Genomic DNA, 20,870 nt, shown 5'->3' with positions numbered 1-20,870 from the left:
CGTTTATTATCAATATTTGCTAATATGTGTGTATACATATGTGTGTGTGTTTCATCATATGAAGGTGTGTAACAGAAAATAAAATAAAATTAGTAACAGCCCGTGAATGTCCCGATGCTCGGCTAAGGCCTCCTCTCCCTTTTTGAGGAGAAGGTATGGAGCTTATTCTAACACGCTGCTCCAATGCGGGTTGGTGGAATAAACATGTGGCAGAATTTCAGTGAAATTATACACATGCAGGTTTCCTCACGATGTTTTCCTTAACCGTATAGCACGAGATGAATTATAATCACAAATTGAGCACATGAAAATTCAGTGGTGCTTGCCCGGGTTTGAACCCACGATCATCGGTTAGGATTCACGCGTTTTTACCACTGGACCATCTCGGCTTTTTCGGCATAAAATAAAATAAAATTTTATATTAAATAGTTGTTTTAATTATTAATTTTATCCGAGAAAAATCAGTTATATTGGCCACCCTTCGGTATAATATCATGCAGTAAATTTGTTAAATCCTTAACTCTTTAGTTAAACCATGCGTGAGTTGAAGAGTTCGGGGGTTGTAACAGGGACTGTTAAACAATCCAAGGCAATTTCTAAGTGACTTTTACAAGTGCAAAATTTATTTCAATGTTACTCAAAGTTATTTTTTAATTTGAATAAATCGTAATACAAATATACAGTAACAACACAGACATGCAAACATAATATATTTATATTATACAGTTAATTTTGTTTTTGTATTTTATTAAAATTCTATTGTATGTAAAACTGGTGGTAGTTTTCGTATCCGTAACAGCCTGTGAATGTCCCACTGCTGGGCTAAAGGCCTCCTCTCCTCTTTTTGAGGAGAAGGTTTGGAGCTTATTCCACCACGCTGCTCCAATGCGGGTTGGTAGAATTCACATGTGGCAGAATTTCAGTGAAATTAGACACATGCAGGTTTCCTCACGATGTTTTCCTTCACCGTAAAGCACGAGATGAATTATAATCACAAATTAAGCACATGAAAATTCAGTGGTGCTTGCCCGGGTTTGAACCCACGATCATCGGTTAAGGTTTTACTCACAATAATAAACTAATAATAAATAAGGTTCTGAATATAGATTCTACAGAGGAGTCCTTTAGACTATATACTTTACGGCAATATCAAAGGAGTTATCGCAAAATTAAAACTCTCATTCAACAAAAATAATTACGGTGGTGGACAACGGTGCGATTTCATAATAAGAACGTTAGTTTGGAGTTTTAATTTGGAGGATACATAAATTCATATATACTTATTTATATAAATAACTATTATAATAATTATATAAAGATTTATATTTCCGAATGATCATCAACACCTTAACTTTGCAGACCAGACAGCTCTCCAATGTATTCGAATATATTTATAACTCGTAGCTTTAACGCAAAATTGTATATTTTTAAAAGTCTATTTGAGTATTTTTGAACTGAGCACTGGAAAGTTTAACATTTAAAGAGTTAATTGGACTCGACGGAGTTCGATTACCGTTCTTGTCAACAGAAGCATAGATATCCATTTATACTACACTAGTTTTACCCCGCGGTTTCGCCCACGTATTAAACGCCACGTATAAGGGTTATTAGGTATAAAAAAGTATTCTATGGAGTTCAAACTTTGTTCATACTAAATTTCATCAAATTCGATTCAGTAGTTTAGCCGTGAAAGCCTAACAGACAGACAGAGTTACTTTCAAATTTCGATTAGTTGTATAGATTATTCATAATTAATTATTTGTAAAAAGTAATGTAACTCTAATTTAAAAAGAAGGTAATGTTTATGTCTTTGAAATTTCTCGCCTTGGGTAAAACTCCAACAGTCAAATTAGTTGATTTTAGAGACGGTGTACAGTAGAATAGGCGCTGATAATATTATAAAGTATGAACTTAGCTAAGACCTCTCGTAACAAGAAATGCTTATGATTTTTATAAGGACATTGAAAAAAATTATTTTTTATACATGTGGTATATCACATGTGGTATGTTGATAGTCTTTACCAGTAACGTAATGTACAGTTGTATATATGTTTACAATTACTAATACAATGATCAATGATAAGGACAATCTCAAGGGAGACTATCCAACAGTGTATGCGCAACACAGGAACGCTCCCTTACTCTCATAATCTGATGGGACGGAAAATCTGAATCACGACCGGAAAGAGTTCAGGCGCAGGACCAACGGCTTTACGTCCTTTCCAAGGCCCGGGAGTGTACAGACTTTCAACTTCCAGACTCGACCCGACTTGGGATTTGGACCTCGGGACCTACGGCTTTATATCTGGTTACGAGGTATATTACATCTTGAAGGCCAGTCGGCTAGTATACCTCGAGGATTGCCACCGTGTTCGTGTATAGTGGCCGATTGCCATTACAATCGGACACTATAAATCTTAGGCTATAATTAATAAATTGTTGTCGTGTCAATTGTTTGTTTCAAAAATACATCAAATAACTGTAGAGTATGTTACTAATTTAATCTAATTTCTATTAATTATTTAATCAAAATGTTACGTGTTGGTTATACATGTTATTTTACACGCGTTTATTAATTTAACACCTCCGGCTTCATTAAAAAGTTCCCTCCCAGATGTCAACTTGGAACCAGATTAGGGGTTTAAAGTTTAATTAATTCTTCAATGTAAAAAGTTTTGAACCTCTGACCCGACCGCCATTGTGCGAAGATGACATTCTATGAATAATGTGTCCGTTATTTTATATAAAAAATAAAGAATTTTCGTGGCGATATTTATAAATTTCTAAACCAAATTTTGATTAAGTTTAAACAAAATAAAGTAATAAAAGTAATTGTTACACTACAAGCAATACTATAATAATAATATATAATAAGTATCAATGGTAGAATATCTGATGATTGGGTGGTAACTAATCAGACAGGGTTACCCTACCACCAAGTAAATATATTATAAACATTACTGATGTTTTTAGTGAGCTGAGAATGTCCAATGGCTAGAACGCCTCGTGATGGTAAGCCTCATTTTAAATTAGAATCAAACCTCCTCCTCAAAGGGAGAGGAGACCTTGGCACCGCAGTGGGACATTCACAGTCTGTTACTTAACTTATATTTTAATTCGTTATTATTTTTATTTTACACATCTACTAATAATCTTACGTGTATATATATTATGATATTGGCAATTTCATTTTGTTTAATAAAGTATATAAATATAAACAAAATATTTATATATTTGTTCATTTTAATATTTCCTAAGCAAAATCTCATTAAATATTTATCTCTATCATGTCGTAATCCTTACGTCAAGCTGGAGCACTCAGAAAAGAGCAGGTGTGCTCTCGCCCTATTAAACTTCCGACATTTTTATGGCCTTACTTTAAACAAGAAAATATAACTTACAGTTTGAAAGACAATTTTTATAGTACACCTGAAACCTGAAACTCGTTTAGTGAAGGTTTGTTTATCTTTCTACAATCACGAAGTACCACTTAATACAAATAAAGAGTGTTTTTTTTATATTCATACGGCCTTATTTATAAACCTTGATTAGCGGGTTTTTAGTTAAACAATGCTGTGTCTTCTTCTTTCGAATGTCAAATCATTTATGACAGAAAGGAAGAAATGAATGTTTAACTAATGAGTGGCTGACCAACGTTCATAAGTAAGAGTGTTAAAGTTTTTTTAAAAGACATATTCAAGTTCTTGGGTCACATGACATTAAAGTAAGGTTGAGAGAAAAAGGATAGACAGGATATATGTAGCGTAGCGGTTGTGTGATAATTAAAACTTCTTTATTGGGACGCAGATTGTAGATCGTTTTTTATATAATAATAATAATTATATAAAAAATATATATATTTAAAATAGGTAGGCAGACTGGAAAAAGGGTCACCTGATGGTAAGTGGTCACAACTTCTCATAGACGTTATCATTGTAAGAAATACTAACCATCTTTACATCGCCAATGCTCCACCGACTATAGGTCCCTTATGCTTGTAGTTACACTGGCTCACTCACCCTTCATACCGGAACAAAAATATACCAAGTATTGCTTTTTGGCGAGAGAATATGTGATGCAAACCTATTGGTACATATTTCAGATCAAAGTAAATTTCGAATTATAGATTAAATGTTAATTTCAGTCATAAGGGTGTGGCATGAGGCTTTAGATAGCTATTTGCTAGGGACCTTGGAATACCAAAAGCCAACATGCCAAACCTGATTTGCTCCAAATTTGTGTTACATGCCCCAAGACGGCTGTACTTCTGTTTAGCTCTTATTCTCAGGATACCTACATTGTACATTTGCTGAGACAATTGAATATTATCTTTAATATTATCTTATCTTTAAGAGATTTCACAAATGAACTAGATACCGTGGCCGCGTTGGTATCACAGTGTAATTGTTCTAGACTTAGTTTTATTACAGCGAGCGCCAATTCAACGTCAACAAAAGTTTATTAATAATAATAATGAAACAAATTCATTATTATAAGATCGACAAAATAATGAATTGTTATTAACTTCAAAATGAAAGGCAGTAAATTTGCGTTTTCAAAGCGGTTTGGAGCTTATTCCACCACGTTCCAATGCGGTCTGGGGGATACACACGTGACTGATTCTTCGAAGCATGCAGATTTCCACTCTATGGTTATCTTCAATTTTTATAATGTTTATAGTGCATCTTACTATAAACAATATAAAAATTATACTCAGGGACTACATTGCGTTTTGAAACTTCGTTAAAACAATACCTTCTTTTAAAACCTCTGCCATCACGTACCAGCCATACAATTATCGTTTACAATTTTTTATTTCAATATGTGTTATATTTATATAAAATTATTTAAAGTAACTTTTAAAATTATATATGTTTATTAAATAACAATTATGTTAAACAAATTCTCCAGTCAACATAAAAATTGCAATATTTTCCATGGTTTCAAAGAAAGCCATTAAACTGTAATTAAAACGTTGTCAAGAGTCATCAGCTGAATTAACGATAAGCACTGAATGCCCCGGAAGCAGCGACAAATATGGCGGCGCTTCCGGCTCGGGATAAGTGCAATAAACGCCATTATAAAGCCACGTTTCTTTTGATCCCTGATTATAATTAAGTGATGAAGAGGTTTTTTCATTATGCACTTACTACATTTACATTAAAAAAAAAAAAAAATACTTTCAATAGAAGAGAAAAATATCAAAATACTTCTTTTTTTTTTTTTTATAGAATAGGAAGGCGGACGAGCATATGGGCCACCTGATGGTAAGTGGTCACCAACGCTCTTAGACATTAGCATTGTAAGAAATGTCAACCATCGCTTACATAGCCAATGCGCCACCAACCTTGGGAACTAAGATTTTATGTCCCTTGTGCCTGTAATTACACTGGCTCACTCACCCTTCAAACCGGAACACAACAATATCAAGTATTGCTGTTTTGCGGTAGAATATCTGATGAGTGGGTGGTACCTACCCAGACGAGCTTGCACAAAGCCCTACCACCAGTATAGAATATCTGATGATTCTACTTGGTTTCAAGGCTTTACTACATCAACAATGAATCGATTGTTCTACAGCCAGCAGTAAGATACTGCTATATATATTTAACGCTATTTTCCGATTTGAAGCGCTAGTGAATCAGTGTAATTCACAAGGGGCATAGGTAACATGGACTATGAGATGAATTATAAACTTTTATTGGAACGATTCCGACTTTGTAACAGTTTTTATGATCATTTTTGTGCAATAAAGAGATTTACAACTATAACAACTTAGCTGTTTTGTTTGAAGTGCATTGGCGTTATTTGGGAATTATCATTAATATTATAAACGCGAAAGTCAGTGCACTTGTTTGTTACGCTTTCAAGTCTTAACTACTCAACCGAACATCATGAAATTTTGCATACACGTTGTCAGGGATACAGAAAAATATACAGACATTTTTAAATTCAGCAGTTCTTATTGCATTGAATGAATCTGCTACGTACAAATGATTTTATATTATGTAATTATGTATATCAAAAACCCTATATCAATGTTTATTTCATCAACTTTATTTAAACATTATTAATATATTTTCCTTTAAAATTACTAATAATAAGTGTTGCGTCAAATCTAACGATATAGAGAATTAAAAGCACCGGGAAGCACCAGTTTTAACATAAATTGAGCTTTGAATAAAAAATATATTAACGTAGAAAATACACATTAAATTGATTTTAGTTATGTAATTATTTTTTTGTCTATTAATCGATAAAGTCGTTAAAGAACTCTGTGCTAAGCACAAGCATTATTCATATTTAAGTAATTGGACAATAATATTGAATCCATGCGCTATTGCGAACTGAGAGCTTTATAAGCAAACGAGGACTTAGCCGTAGATAAACATCTTAGTTCCATGCAACCTTCGCCAATTAAACATGAGTTCAAGATTAAGTTAGCCTTAATGTTTCTATATCTTGTAGGAGCACTAGAAGAAAACGAATTCTATATTTGATTATGGAACATATAAATTAAGATTAAAGAAAAAATTAAGATAGTATAAACGTTAACAAAATATAATAAGGATAAAAAATTCGTCGCATAGTACGCCACCTCATTATAACAGGGAGTAATAAATGTAAATTTACCAACCCTGGGCCATAAACAAACGTTGGCTCTGTCACCCTGTAACTTAGCGATAACTTCACTCCGCTATAATATTTACTAAGCATTGGAGCAGCGTGATAGAATAAACTTCAAAGGAGAATATAAGGCTGTTAGGGTTTATTTTTACTTTTATTGCAAATCGACCATGTAAATCCTCTATCTATTAGGTGACAGATCTTTGTGCAAGCCCGTCTGAGTAGGCACCACCCATTAGATATTATACCGCTAAACAGCAATCCTTAGTATTGTTCCGTTCCGATTTGAAGCATGAGCGAGCCAGTGTAACTACAGACACAAGGGACATAACATTTTCGTTAACAAGGTGGCGCGTTGGCGATGTAAGGAATGATTAATATTTCTTCCTTCTTCTTTTTATGGTAGTAATTACTTTTTTAATATAAGGTGACCTATTTCCCCGACCACCTACCTATAACATAAAAAAGTGCTCGCTAAGAAGTTTTGCTTTAAACTGCTCATAGCATGCAGTGGGGAGGTAGAGTAACGGAGCTATCATTCGGTGGCGCGAGCAGCGTTTAATTTTATAAGCTGATGATTTGTGGCGCGGTGGGACCGAAATTTCATTTTTGCTCAATTGCCGTATACGTGTTCTCTCGTCTAGGATATTTATTGTCCTCGCACCCTTTAAAATGGTTTAGTGAATTTATATTACAGAATTTGTTTCATTTCTAGCAGACAATGTTACATTGGAGGGACCTTATATATCAGCTATTTTAACTACTTTTTTAATGTTTAAATTAACGGTAAAGTTTTATATACATATTAAAGAGGAGGACAAAATAGAAACATTAATATCCGAATTTCGAATGTTTCGAAAAGGCTATGTTGTATCCTTTGATTGTTATTGTTGTTGTTTTCAAAAAATAATTAAAATCTTATGTATTGTTATTTTAAAAGTGGTTAATTTTGTATAACTCTCGCTGTATAAGTTAGACATGGTATCGTAGACTTTACTATATTTCTACATATTTGCATTGAAATTGAATTCGCAAAGTACGATTTTGCATATAAGTTGATATGCATAGGTATACATATACATAGCAAATGATACAAAAATTTATAAGAATATATATTACAAAAAAATCGAACATCGACTCAGAAGGTCATAAGATAAAATAATCAACCTGTCTGTCCTTTAAATTGCATTTTTAATGATAAACACTAAAAATATACGACAATTTCTTATGTCCACATATTGTTATACGTATTGATATGTTATATTCGTCTAATACGGACTATGAATAAAAACGGTATGAAAACTCTATATCCATCAAAAGAGTTTCTCTATTCACATATATGTACAAGTATATATCACATAATTATTTATTTTATAACAAGTATCCTCTGAAACTGTATTAATGTTATAAATATTTTTATTCAACAATTATTATATAGTTTTTCCAATAAAGTATCAAGTAACATAGCTACAGAAAATTTTGCGTGACATATTTCTTGTCTGCTTTTGAGAGTGACCTACATTTGGGAAGTAATCTTGGATGCACTGTTTTTTTTTTTCATTATTTGTTGAACACTTTGAGTTCTATTGATACAAAGTAAAAATAGGTTAATTTGTGGTAAAAAAATACTTTGCTAGACGTTCGCAACCGTTCATAAAAATCGGTCTATTTATTGTATGTTGTGTCTATGTCGCCTAAGTAAATAAACAGAAAGTAAATCAGTATGGCTATTCTGTAACAACATACTCGAAACTCACCTAAGAAAGCGGTCGTGAAATATCAGAAAGTGATATGCGACATTGGTCATTTTAATTATAGCAGCATTTCGCAAATAATTATTATTTGAAAAAAATAAGGAGTAAGCAGAAGAAAAAATATATATAAGAAGATAAATAGAACATTATCATGCAAGATATATTTAAAATGAAATTGTATATACTAATAATATAATATCCTGGGACATTATTCACACACGGCCATCAGATTCCAAACTAAGCAGAACTTGTACTATGTCCATAGTACAAGTTACCAGACAACTAATATACTACATATACTACTTTTCTTTTGTAAATACATACTTATGTAGATAATTACACCCAGACTCGGGACAAACAGACATGTTCATGCACACAAATGTCTGTCCTGGGTGGGAATCGACTCCACAACCTTCGACGTGAAAGGCAAGTATCTACCAACCACGCCAACCGGCCCGTCAATATTAACAGAAATGATAATAATAATTGATACGTTTTATTAGATCTTGTACAATGAAAATAATAAAGTACTTGTAAATATTTGAATAAAGTTTATTCTAATATCGATTATTACAATTTACAATCCTCCTAATTCGATTCGTATTTTTGTTTGTCAAAATATTATCAGACGTTGTTTTTGATTTAAGTTTCTAATTCAGCATTCAGTTACAAATAGCAAGTGAAATGTCAGTGCAGCAATGGAACAATGGGACAAGTCGCCTACACCTGTTGGCGGCCATAACTCTGCTCGAACTTAAGCAAGATTTATGGCGACTTTACCACAGCGTTATACAGATTATAGAAGTGTCAAGTGAAAAGTTCATACTAGCGAGCTGCACTGTCATAGATTTCGCTTTTGGACATGGTTATGTCGTTTTTTTGAATACATACATTTATGTCACTTTTATTATTTCAAATTAAAGCAATTTTATATCCTTTTGATTTGTAATGGTTGAACATATATTTGGGAAATTTCGAATGTTAGTTTGCTGTTGTATACTAACATGTACTTTATCTCACTAGTGATTTTTTTATTTCTTGCAGAACCATAAAAGAGAGCCTCAATGGTTTCAATGGTGGCTCTTTTTATAGACACTATCTATACCAGATACGACTTTGCTATCAATATTATCAAGGTGAGTACTACTCAGTGAGTAGAGGCTCTGGTCTTTCTAGTATTAATTTGAAAATCTGGCGCTTTTTACTATTCATGTGAAAATATTAATCACAAGATAAATCTTATAAGGACAAGAATTGTAGAAAAATATATCAAAAACAATTAATTATTTTTAACAAGATCAATACCGAGGGCACTCTCACATATTGAAGCATTTTATTCGGCCACTAACTTGTACCCACGACTTCGCTCCTTTGGATCTTTGTATGTAACGAATAGTTTTGTTGTGCTTTTGTTAGATAAGATGTGAATATACAACTATTACATTAAACCTCTCTAACTAGATTAATAAACTAACTTGTTTTTAGATTCAATAGTCTACATTTAAACTGTGTAAAAACGAAGCTACTAATGTAATAACATTATATACTAAACCTTTTCCAAAACTCACTGCAACATCTGGTTTTATGTATTTGGTCCTATTTTTTCAGATAGGCGTTACAAAAAAAACTTTTCATTTATTATCATAGATTATTATAAGACGGTTAAATTAAGATTTACTTAAGTTAAAGCTATAAGTGAAATGTATAAATGTGTTTTAAACAAATGTATAAATAAAACAATAAAATATGTGGTTGATATGAATATGTGCTTTTCATTTTGTGAGCTGCGCTTCAGAGAAATATATTAAATCTCGTGTAACATACACGAGAGAGAAATTTGAAGACGGATTCACAATCTTTCAGTAACGAAGAGAATTATTCACTGAATGTCTCTAATCAGAAAATCACATCAAGAGACGAGATCATTTTCGATCCAGTTTAAACCTACTTTTTGTAATGAAATTACGAACACTAAAGTTATTTTTCTTTTTACTTTTATGTCATAATTTTCGCGAACACTGGGACAGATTGTAAAATTAAAACCTCTTTACAGTAGAGCCTAGATTTCACGTTATCCCGCGGGAAATTATTAGGTACTACAAAGTCTATGGTCGCAGTCTTCTCATAGAGTAAAGCATTCTTTTTACGTTTTCTTCTTCCATACTAAACTGTTTTACGGCTTAAATTGTAATTTTTTTGGGTTATGTGAAATTTTAATCAGACTCACAGATCATTTCTGGGATTAGTGCGACCGCGCAATTACATGTAACATAAGATAATTCATTAAGATCACAATTAACTAAGATTAGTAGTGGAATAGTACCAAGTCAGTAATGTAATCTATAAATATATCACTAAGCCTTATCACATGACTTATAATTATATGATACACGCACCAAAAACTAATAACACATTTTGTTATTAGTTGTTCTGCTGAAAATGTTTATCCGTATCCGTAACAGCCTGTGAATGTCCCACTGCTGGGCTAAAGGCCTCCTCTCCTCTTTTTGAGGAGAAGATTTGGAGCTTATTCCACCACGCTGCTCCAATGCGGGTTGGTAGAATTCACATGTGGCAGAATTTCAGTGAAATTAGACACATGCAGGTTTCCTCACGATGTTTTCCTTCACCGTAAAGCACGAGATGAATTATAATCACAAATTAAGCACATGAAAATTCAGTAGTGCTTGCCCGGGTTTGAACCCACGATCATCGGTTAAGATTCACGCGTTCTTACCACAGGGCCATCTCGGCTTTAAAATGTTTATGTGTTAAGTTTATTCTAGAATGAAAATTTAAATAATATAATATTTTATTAGACTGTTAATGGTAGATAGTAAAAAAATAATTGTTTTTTGTATATGTTGTGTATAAGTTATTCTTAAAAACGTTATATATGAAATAATGATAGTTCTCTTCTCGTACTGAAGACATTAAACTTTGTTTCAACACAGGTTTCCACTACTGATTTTAAGTGACATTACATTTATAGCATTCACTCGGTGGTAGGGTCTTGTGCAAGCCCATCTGGTTAGGTACCATATACAACAGATATTCTACCACCAAACGAAAACTAAAAAAATTCAATAAACTATAATCGAGATTATATTATTGCTAACAGCTTACGTTCGTCGACTCGTTACTCAAACTCGAGGGAAATTACACTGAACACAATATTAAGTTTGTCGTGTTTATTCATTGGAGTACGGTTAATTATTATTTGAGTCCCTTTTTGAATTAATAAATGAATTTGATAAACAGATAAGATTCAGCTTAAATAAATCGGATGCATATTCATTTTAATTACTGGTTCTTCTTAGGTATTTTCTTTTCAGAACCGGTAGTAATTTAAAATTTACATGCTTATACATTGAAAATTGAATTTAAATTAGACTTAAACAGCAGTTACGTGGCGTGCGTGTTCGCACATACATAAATAAATAGATTTATTCTGCATTCTATTAACTGATATACACAAACCAAAACTAGCTGATTGAATATTTTCAACAATAAAATAACATATTTTTCTTTGTATACTGCCTTCATAGACTTTTAAGTTTTTAATGTAAATGCAATTCGATCGATCTTTATCCGTTTTATCGAATTAAAATTAAGCAATGTATGAAACTATAATTTATGATATTGCAATACAGTTAAACATACAGAAACCTATTTTACCGACGTGCTTAAATATATAAGTCTCAATGTTATACACAAGCGATAATAATAAACAAAAGAATGTTTATATCACTTTGTTTGGGATTAAGCTGGTTTAACACCATTCTTTCATTAATGAGGTACAAGTCATAAGCGTGAACGGCTAAATTAATATATATTAGTCTATTCCAACCACAAGAGTAGCAATTGACGCGATATGATTGGTCGAGATCATGAGTCATTTATGTTATATGGATTCACAAAAAATGGCGTCTTAAATGTCGGGGAAATTATTATCGAAATTTCGGAAATAAAATTTAAAACAAGTTAAGTTGAATCGTGTTGTATAATAAATAAAGAAATATCAATCAACAACTGTTCATATATAAGTACATACTAAAGCAGTACTATTTATTTATTTATTTATTTAAGATTCACCAGTGGTAAATACATCAACACGTACAAAGGTATACAATTTTAATACAACTTAAAACTAAATGCATTACCTATTAAGGTGAATACCACTTGCAAAGATAAAGTTGGAGATGACAAACTTACAAATAATTAATTGTTAGTAAATCAAGGTTAAAAATGACAAGAATTAACAATAATAGTAAAATAATAAAATACAAATATAAACAAAATAAATTAGTTAGCTGACAATTTTGACAATATTTTTTTGTGAAACTTGTTTGATGAGTCTCCAAAAGGGTCTAAAACAGCACTGTGCTCATTCAAAATCCTACATAAGCGAGATACAGGTGAATTGCTTCCTAAAACAGTTTAGATACTATTAGTATCGTATGGAATATGTAAATGTAAGGTTTGTTTATTTTTACTACTTTTTCGATTGGAAAGATACGAGTTGGTACATATTACGTTTTAATTTTTATCGAAATTCACTAAAATAAAAATGCAAGATATCCTTAGTACTAACTACTTTGGTTGACGCACACTATTTTTTTAAACATGTATATTAATGTATGTTATTTAATCTTCATAAACGAAGCGTCTTTTAAAATATAACTCAATATACATACTCTATGTATATAATTTCCCACTATACCCGAGTTACGTTGGATTTTTACCTACTAAAATCCCCGCGATCACTGTCCTCGCGAGATACATTACGAGTATTTCTATGATAATAAATAAATAAGCAATTGAAATTTATATACTGTAATAGGGCAAAATATATCATCTCTTTCTTATTCGATAACATAAGAATAGCGGGTTGACCAAACCGCTGTCGCTTGACAGTTGTATTGTTAACTCGGTGAGGAAATCGCGTTGTAAATCTTGTTTACTGGCCCCCCCGCGTTTGCGTTTTTATTCAACAATTACCGTATTTTGTTGTTACGGTAAACGTTTTATGCTCCGAGGGGAGGGTAGGGTGCAGATGGTTTTTTATACGTATTATGATTTTAAAAATTGCATCGTGCATGAACTTTTTGTATTACGTTCAATTGCATTTATATATAAATATTAATATTTGCATTTTAATTCAAATACACTCAATACTATATTCGAATAGATTATAAGAACTTCCAAGTCGTTACAGAACGGTGAGATAATAACCATTTGAGTTAGTTAAATAAAATATGGTGCTTAACCTGGTATCTGTATTATTATAAACATTTTATATTTCAACATACTTATTTAAATTGTGATCTTCCTTTATACAAATATATTTTAAAATAAAGTTTGAAAAAAACTAAAATTAGCAGGAGATTTTTTTCAATTGATTAATACAAACAAAGTGAAATTCTGGTACACTATTAATAGGTAAGCGGAGACCTGTAACCAAGGAAATTGTCCTGACCCAAGCATAAGTTCGTAAACATGCCGCGTGTCCCGATTTCAGCCCCGGACCAAAAAATAAGTTACTGAGTTCTTCTTCTCTTGAATCGGGAGTAGGCAAGATTAAAAATACGCACGGATTGTTGTACGATGGATTAGCACAGTACGGGCAAATGTATCTGTTATCAAATATTTAAATAATATGGATGAAATCCTTATTGAACCCATGCGAAGTCAGGACGGAAAGTATATTATGATTGTACAGTTTCGTAATCAGTTACGCGCACTCTTACGATAACTTTACACGCAAAACACGCAAGAAGCCAGAATCTAATAACGTAACGTAGCTTTGCGAAAAATAACAAATAACTCTACAGAATGTACAACTCTGCAGTATGTAACATATAAGCTATTACTAGCTGTTACTATTTTCCTGACTATTTTTTCATACACATTTTATGTAAAATTTCACGATGATCGGTTAAGTATATCGGTGAAAGCGTAACAAACAAACAAACTCACTTATCATTTCCGTAAGGATGTTAAATGTTTGACTGCCACGTTGGTCTATTGGACGCAGATCCCAACGTCCTGAGGTTATTTCTAATACAGTGAAACGTTATCGGATTCAAAATAAACAAGGTAAATAATGCGCCTTATTTACCGCCGTTATATAATATCTAATGGCGTGTGAACGTTCATATTGTTGGTAACATGCGTCTTGTCATATTAAGAGAAACTTATAGGCTTATGTTGATTCACTACTCCACTGCTGAGGTTTGATCATTGGGTATTGAGTATAATATTTATCGATGAATCCGTCCACCTAAGGTCTTTCATACATAATTTTCGTAAATAGGTGATAGTTTGAGCAGCTTTCACTTCGAAAATGCCGTTCCAAATATATGCGATATAATAATAATAATAATGTCCTCCAGACCTATTTCGGCCACGGCGGCCAATCTCAAGAGAGATTAGCCAACTGCGCAGGACATATTATAATAGCCAAGTGTGTGCGCAAACAGGTGCACTCTCTCTTCTCTCACTCTCATAATCCTATGGGACGGCAAGCCGACACGACCGTAAAGAGTTCAGGCGCAGGACCACCGGCTTTACGTGTTTTCGAGGCACGGGGGTGTACACACTTCCAACTTCCAGACTCCGGGATCATACTGAAAATTTTCTGACAGAAAAACCCTGTAACTTTTTATTGGTCCGACCTCTGAATTGAACCCAGGACCTCCGGGTCTGCGGCCTTACAACAAGCCACTAGACCAACGAGGCAGATATGACGGATAAACATATTATATAGCTATATCTGCCGTAACACTAGAAGCTAATTTAATATGGACGTTTCATAGCAATCTGTATCGTAGTTTAGGCGTGAACTGGAAACCAAACTTACTTCTTTATTAATATTCATATGATAAAAAACGTAAATAGTGGGTAACGGAGGGGAAAATAGAACTGACGAAGAAAAAAGATAAAAGTTTGAGAAATGCCGCATTAAATCATTTCTAAAATATAAAATAGGTAGTCGGACGAGCAAATAGACCACCTGCTGGTAAGTGGTCATCATTGCCCATAGACATTTGGGCTGTAAGAAATATTAACCGTTTCTTACAAAGCCAATGCGCTACCAATCTTGGACACTAAGATATTATTTCCCTTGTACTTGTAGTTTCAAACCGGAACACGACAATACTATAATATTATTTAGCAGAAGAGTATCTGATGAGTGGGCGGTACCTAGAAGTATAATATTTGAACGGTAAATATAATAATAACAATATATCGTACGTGTCTCGACTACTACGTTAAGCTATTTTTTTATCTAGCACGTATGCAAAACATGCTTTCGTGTACAATAAAATGAAATAGTATTATCGAAACGATGGGTTCCGTGACGATCAATTATAACGAAGTTATTTACGCGTGAAGCGAGAATTCGTACTTTTGATTTCAGTAATGTAGGTGAAAAAATTAATACCCCAATTACACTTTGCATGAATGGATTTAAGAGATTGAATTATTGGTTATTAGGTGTCGTGTGCAAACACGCATGCATCGTGTGTATTCTTAATATAGTTTTAACTAAACTCTAATATGTAAAGGCCTTTAATATCCAACTGCTAGTCTGAACGTCTGGTCTTCTTTCCTCGTATGGAGAAGATTTGGAACTCATTCCAGTAAGCTGTTCCAATGCGGATTGTCCAACATATGTTGCTTTCATAACGATGCCTTTTTTCACCGTCATCAAAACAATCTTCGAATAAAACTCATCACGGCTTTTTTTCTTTTTTATATACAAACTGATTAACTATATATTTTTACTGACTTCTAACTAGAAAGTTTTTTTTTGCATCATAAGTGTTTTTTGAATTTGTCGTCGTCGTCAAGTATCGTCACCGTCAATGTAAAACATTGCTTGAAGATGACAATGAAACAAAAATCATTTTTCGCGGTCGCTATAACTTAAGTTACTTTACAATATTAAATTACAATGTTAAATTAATTTAACCAATATTTATTATAAATACCACTTACGTTATTTTCGCCTAGTTAAGTTTAACTAGCCATAAACCAACAACTATTCACAAGATTACGCGCATTCTCTATTTCCGATAATCCCAGGATAGAACTAGAAAAACATCAGTTTCAACAGCAGCGGCTTGCATTGAGAATGTATCATTGTAACTTTGGGGGGTTACTAAATGTCTTGACAGAAAACTCCAAAGCTTCTATATAACCAGACTGAAAGTTGACCTGACGTGAAGGATATAAGCATAAGGTCAATAAGGGCCGAGATGGCCCAGTGACTAGAACGCGTAAATCTTAACCGATGATCGTGGGTTCACCCACCATTGAATTTTCATGTCCTTAATTTGTGTTTATATTTCATCTCGTGCTTGACGGTGAAGGAAAACATCGTGAGGAAACCTGCATGTGTCTAATTTCACTGAAATCCCGCCACACCGCAATCTACCAACCCGTGTTGGAACAGCGTAATGGAATAAGTTCCAAACCTTCTTAAAAAAAAGACATTCTCAGGGACACACAAAGGGACATTTTTAGGCTGTTTCAATGAGAGTATTATTTCATACAGTATTGGAACAACGTTTATGTACACTACTGTGAAATCTTTTCCGTAATTATAGAAAGTTCTTACTTAATATTACTCACCCTGTATAGCCCCAGCCCAGCACAACCAGAACAGCGCCCATTTAGCGGTGCGGAAACGCTGCAGCCATGCTGGTCGCAGCACGCCCCAGCCACACCGGAGGTCGCGCTCTCCTGACCATTCTCCATCTCTGTCATTCTGATAACAACATTTTACATTAAAAACCTTTGAAATTTACTTAGAAAATCCTAAAAATTTTCGCAACTATTGTTTTATCTTCAAACGACCAAAGTCTAATTTATAATAAAATTAAAAAATAATTTTAAATTTAACTGTTAATAAAAAATACCAGTCGTATTAGAGATATTAACATACATCAACTATTAATAAACGCATATAAAATGTAGTAAAACCCTTAATTCTACACGTGTGAAACTTAATGCTAATTAAAATATAATTATACATTGTTATTACTATGAGCAGATTTTATCAAAGCTTCGAGATGAACGTTGTGTCTTTCTAGATTGACAAATCATATGAAAGTGTTCTATTATTATTTTAGTATCTTACGTTTCGTACTTTAAGATTTATTTTATTATTTTTTGTTTAGCACAAAACCCATTTACCTACTCGTATATGTAACTGTCACTTAAAGCAATATTTATTGCGTTAACGCTGTTGTAATACCTAACTACGAGTAACTGCAATGTTACAATTAACCTGATAAACACTACACCGAAAATATTACAACAAATATGCATGTTGTTATGTTTTTAGCAAACATAAATTACAATAGGCGATTGACAAATCCGAGGTATTATTTGGTAGGAGAAAGGTTTTTAAAGATACTATGTCACACACCAGGACGGAGATGGCCCAGTGGTAAGAACATGTGAATCTTAACCGATGATCGTGGGTTCAAACCCGGGCAAGCACCACTGAATTTTCATGTGCTTAATTTGTGATTATAATTCATCTCGTGCTTTACGGTGAAGGAAAACATCGTGAGGAAACCTGCATGTGTCTAATTTCACTGAAATTCTGCCACATGTGTATTCCACCAACCCGCATTGGAGCAGCGTGGTTAAATAAGCTCCAAACCTTTTCCTCAAAAAGAGGAGAGGAGGCCTTTAGCCCAGCAGTGGGACATTCACAGGCTACATTGTTACGGTTACGGTATGTCACTCATGAGATCACATGATACCCATCAGATATTCTACCGCAAGACAGCAGTACTTCGTATTATTTTTTTTGTAATCAAAATACAAAAGTCTTATCTTATTACACATGGTTCTATACGTACAGAAACACCGTCTTTAACAAGAGACAGATTTAAAGTGGATTAAACTAACAAAGCACCGGAACCAATAATTTTGTCACATTCTATTTGGTTCAAGATTTAATGCCCAGCATAATAAGCCTAATGTTAGGGGTCCGGCTATAAGAATTGAAGTAGCTCACACGTAGTTTACTAACTTAAATTATACGAGCTATAAGACCCGCCTTCACACACGAATAAAATTGTACACCTAGATATATCTTGTGAAATATTATTGAAAAGTTGAACGTTTTCAAATAAACAAGAATTTCTTTTGCATTTTCTTGTTATAGTTATTTCAATTTTTTAGGTTTAAATAGCATTTTTGGAATCATTTTTTCTCTGTTTAGGATTAACTGAAATAATATTTGTTTCTGATTTTATATAAAATAGGTAGGCGGACACTGGACGGGCAATGACCCTATGGTAAGTCACCACCGCCCATAGACATTATCGCTGAAAGAAATATTAACTATTCTTTACATTGTCAATGCCAACGCCAATGCCACCCTGGAAACTGATGTCATGGCTCTTTTGCCTATAGTTACAGCGCACTCTTCAAACCGGAACACAAAAATACTAAAAATTTCTGTTTGGCGATAGTATATCTGATAAGTGGGGAATACCTATTCAGATGGACAACAAAGCTCTACCACCAAATAAATGGAATGATTAGATCAATTATATATGTCACACATAGTAATAATAATTTGTTTCAGCTAGAACTCTATCCCCACCACTGTCTTAATATACGTAAACTTCGAGTTCCTTTCTAATGGCACAAGGATATATATTACTTATTTTCTTATATGAGATTAATATACTTCGACACCGTTTGTCCGATTACTAAATTGCACATATGTATTTTTTTCATGGAGAGATAGCCTGGCGGAAAATCCTTATAAAATTTACTTGGATATCTGAGTACAAAGGCAGCAGTGGGTAAAAAAGGGTTAGGAGCGGCCAACAAAACCGATGATGTGAAAATGATGTCAGGCAGGACGTCTGCCGGGTTTTGGTTATTTTGCTAGTAAATGGGTTACTATAATAGTAGAAAATATCAAAACATGAATAATAAAAATACGAGATTGTCATAATATATAATAAGAATTACAACATCGAATGTTAATAATAATGTAACTCAATGTGCAATTCCCATATCAATCAGTGCAGGAATTTTTAGAGAATCTGGATTTAAGATAAATTTAAAATTAAAATTCATAAGGTTGGTACCTCTCTATTATAATCAATGTTTAATCCTATTTCCAGGTTCACAATATTAAGAACTAAGTTACGTATGATTACGACAATTTTCCAAGCTAGAATTTCCAATTATTTTAAGATCAATATCAGGGGTGTACGACACGTTGTGACCTTTACTTTGCACCACATTAATAAAAAATATTTAATTAAATATTATTAGTATAAGCGACTGGAAAGAGCTCCCACTACCCCGTAACGTTCTTGTAACATAAAGCGCAAATTACTATATATTATAAAGCAAAGTCCCTCCGCCGCGCCTGTTGGCCTGTTTGAGTGCGATAAACTAAAAAACCACCGAACTGCTACAAATTAAAAAATATATTCGATATCACATCAGCGTGTACGACTTACATGTACGTATATACCTACAGTAACAGCTTGTTAATGTCCCACTGCTGGGCTAAGGCCTCCTCTCCCTTTTGAGGAGAAGGTTTTGAAGCTTATTCCACCATGCTACTCCAATGCGGGTTGGTAGAATACACATGTGGTAGAATTTCAATGAAATTAGACACATGCAGGTTTCCTCACGATGTTTTCCTTCACCGTTAAGCACGAGATGAATTATAATCACAAATTAAGCACATGATGAATTCAGTGGTGTTTGCCCGTGGTTAAGATTCACGCGTTCTAACCACTGGGCCATCTCGGAGTAGTATATACGTATTTACCTAGTATAACTTATATCAAGATTAAATCTCAAGTGTTCGCCCAGTGGTCAAAATTCAAACTTAATTATAATTGTAAATTTTAGGAAAATAATTTTTATATTTTACTGATGATACTTAAGGTCATCAATAACCATCAAACAAAAAAAACGATTGAAAAACAGAATTGAGGTAGTCTTAACTTATTTACAAATGTATGTATATAAAGGTAAGTTTACTAGGTACCCTTTATATCGGAACATTATAATTAAATAATTTCAATTAATTCGATATACCGTAACGGATATTGTAGTCAATGAATGGTGTAAAATATCCACATGAATCACTATGATTACGATCAGTAATCTGGCTCGCCCACCACATCCCGACATACCTCGCTGCTGACTCCAGGCTGATTTTGATTTAAAAGGAACACTAATAAATACCAATCAGAATATAGCAGGATACTGGCTGACATAACGTCGTCTTTATGCTCTACTAGCGTTTATCCGCGGTTTCGTTCGCATCTCAATTAAGAATTCCTTAATACCAATTTCCATTTGTCTTTCTTCAAAAATGAAAGATTTTCACACAAAATTTCAATCCCCTTAGGTAGGGGTAGGTTCAATTTTCAAAATTCCTTCCTTAATACTAATGTTATGTGTAAAAGTAACCCATATGAAAAT

At 33.3% G+C, this 20,870-nt stretch overlaps 1 protein-coding gene across 1 annotated transcript in view; it reads right to left on the bottom strand.

Moving 5' to 3' along the window:
• The window catches only part of LOC126771148 (solute carrier organic anion transporter family member 4A1), a 61,134-nt gene that overhangs the window by 29,791 nt on the left and 10,473 nt on the right, over positions 1–20,870 (bottom strand). The window contains exon 3 of the mRNA XM_050490907.1: positions 17,022–17,157. Coding sequence (XP_050346864.1) covers positions 17,022–17,157 — 136 coding nt within the window. The remainder of the gene's footprint in view (positions 1–17,021; positions 17,158–20,870) is intronic.

This window comes from Nymphalis io, chromosome 1, assembly GCF_905147045.1.
Source record: "Nymphalis io chromosome 1, ilAglIoxx1.1, whole genome shotgun sequence".
In the NCBI taxonomy this organism is placed as follows: Eukaryota; Metazoa; Arthropoda; class Insecta; order Lepidoptera; family Nymphalidae; genus Nymphalis; species Nymphalis io.
Note: the sequence above shows the minus strand (reverse complement) of the source record. Positions and strands in the feature narration are given on the sequence as shown.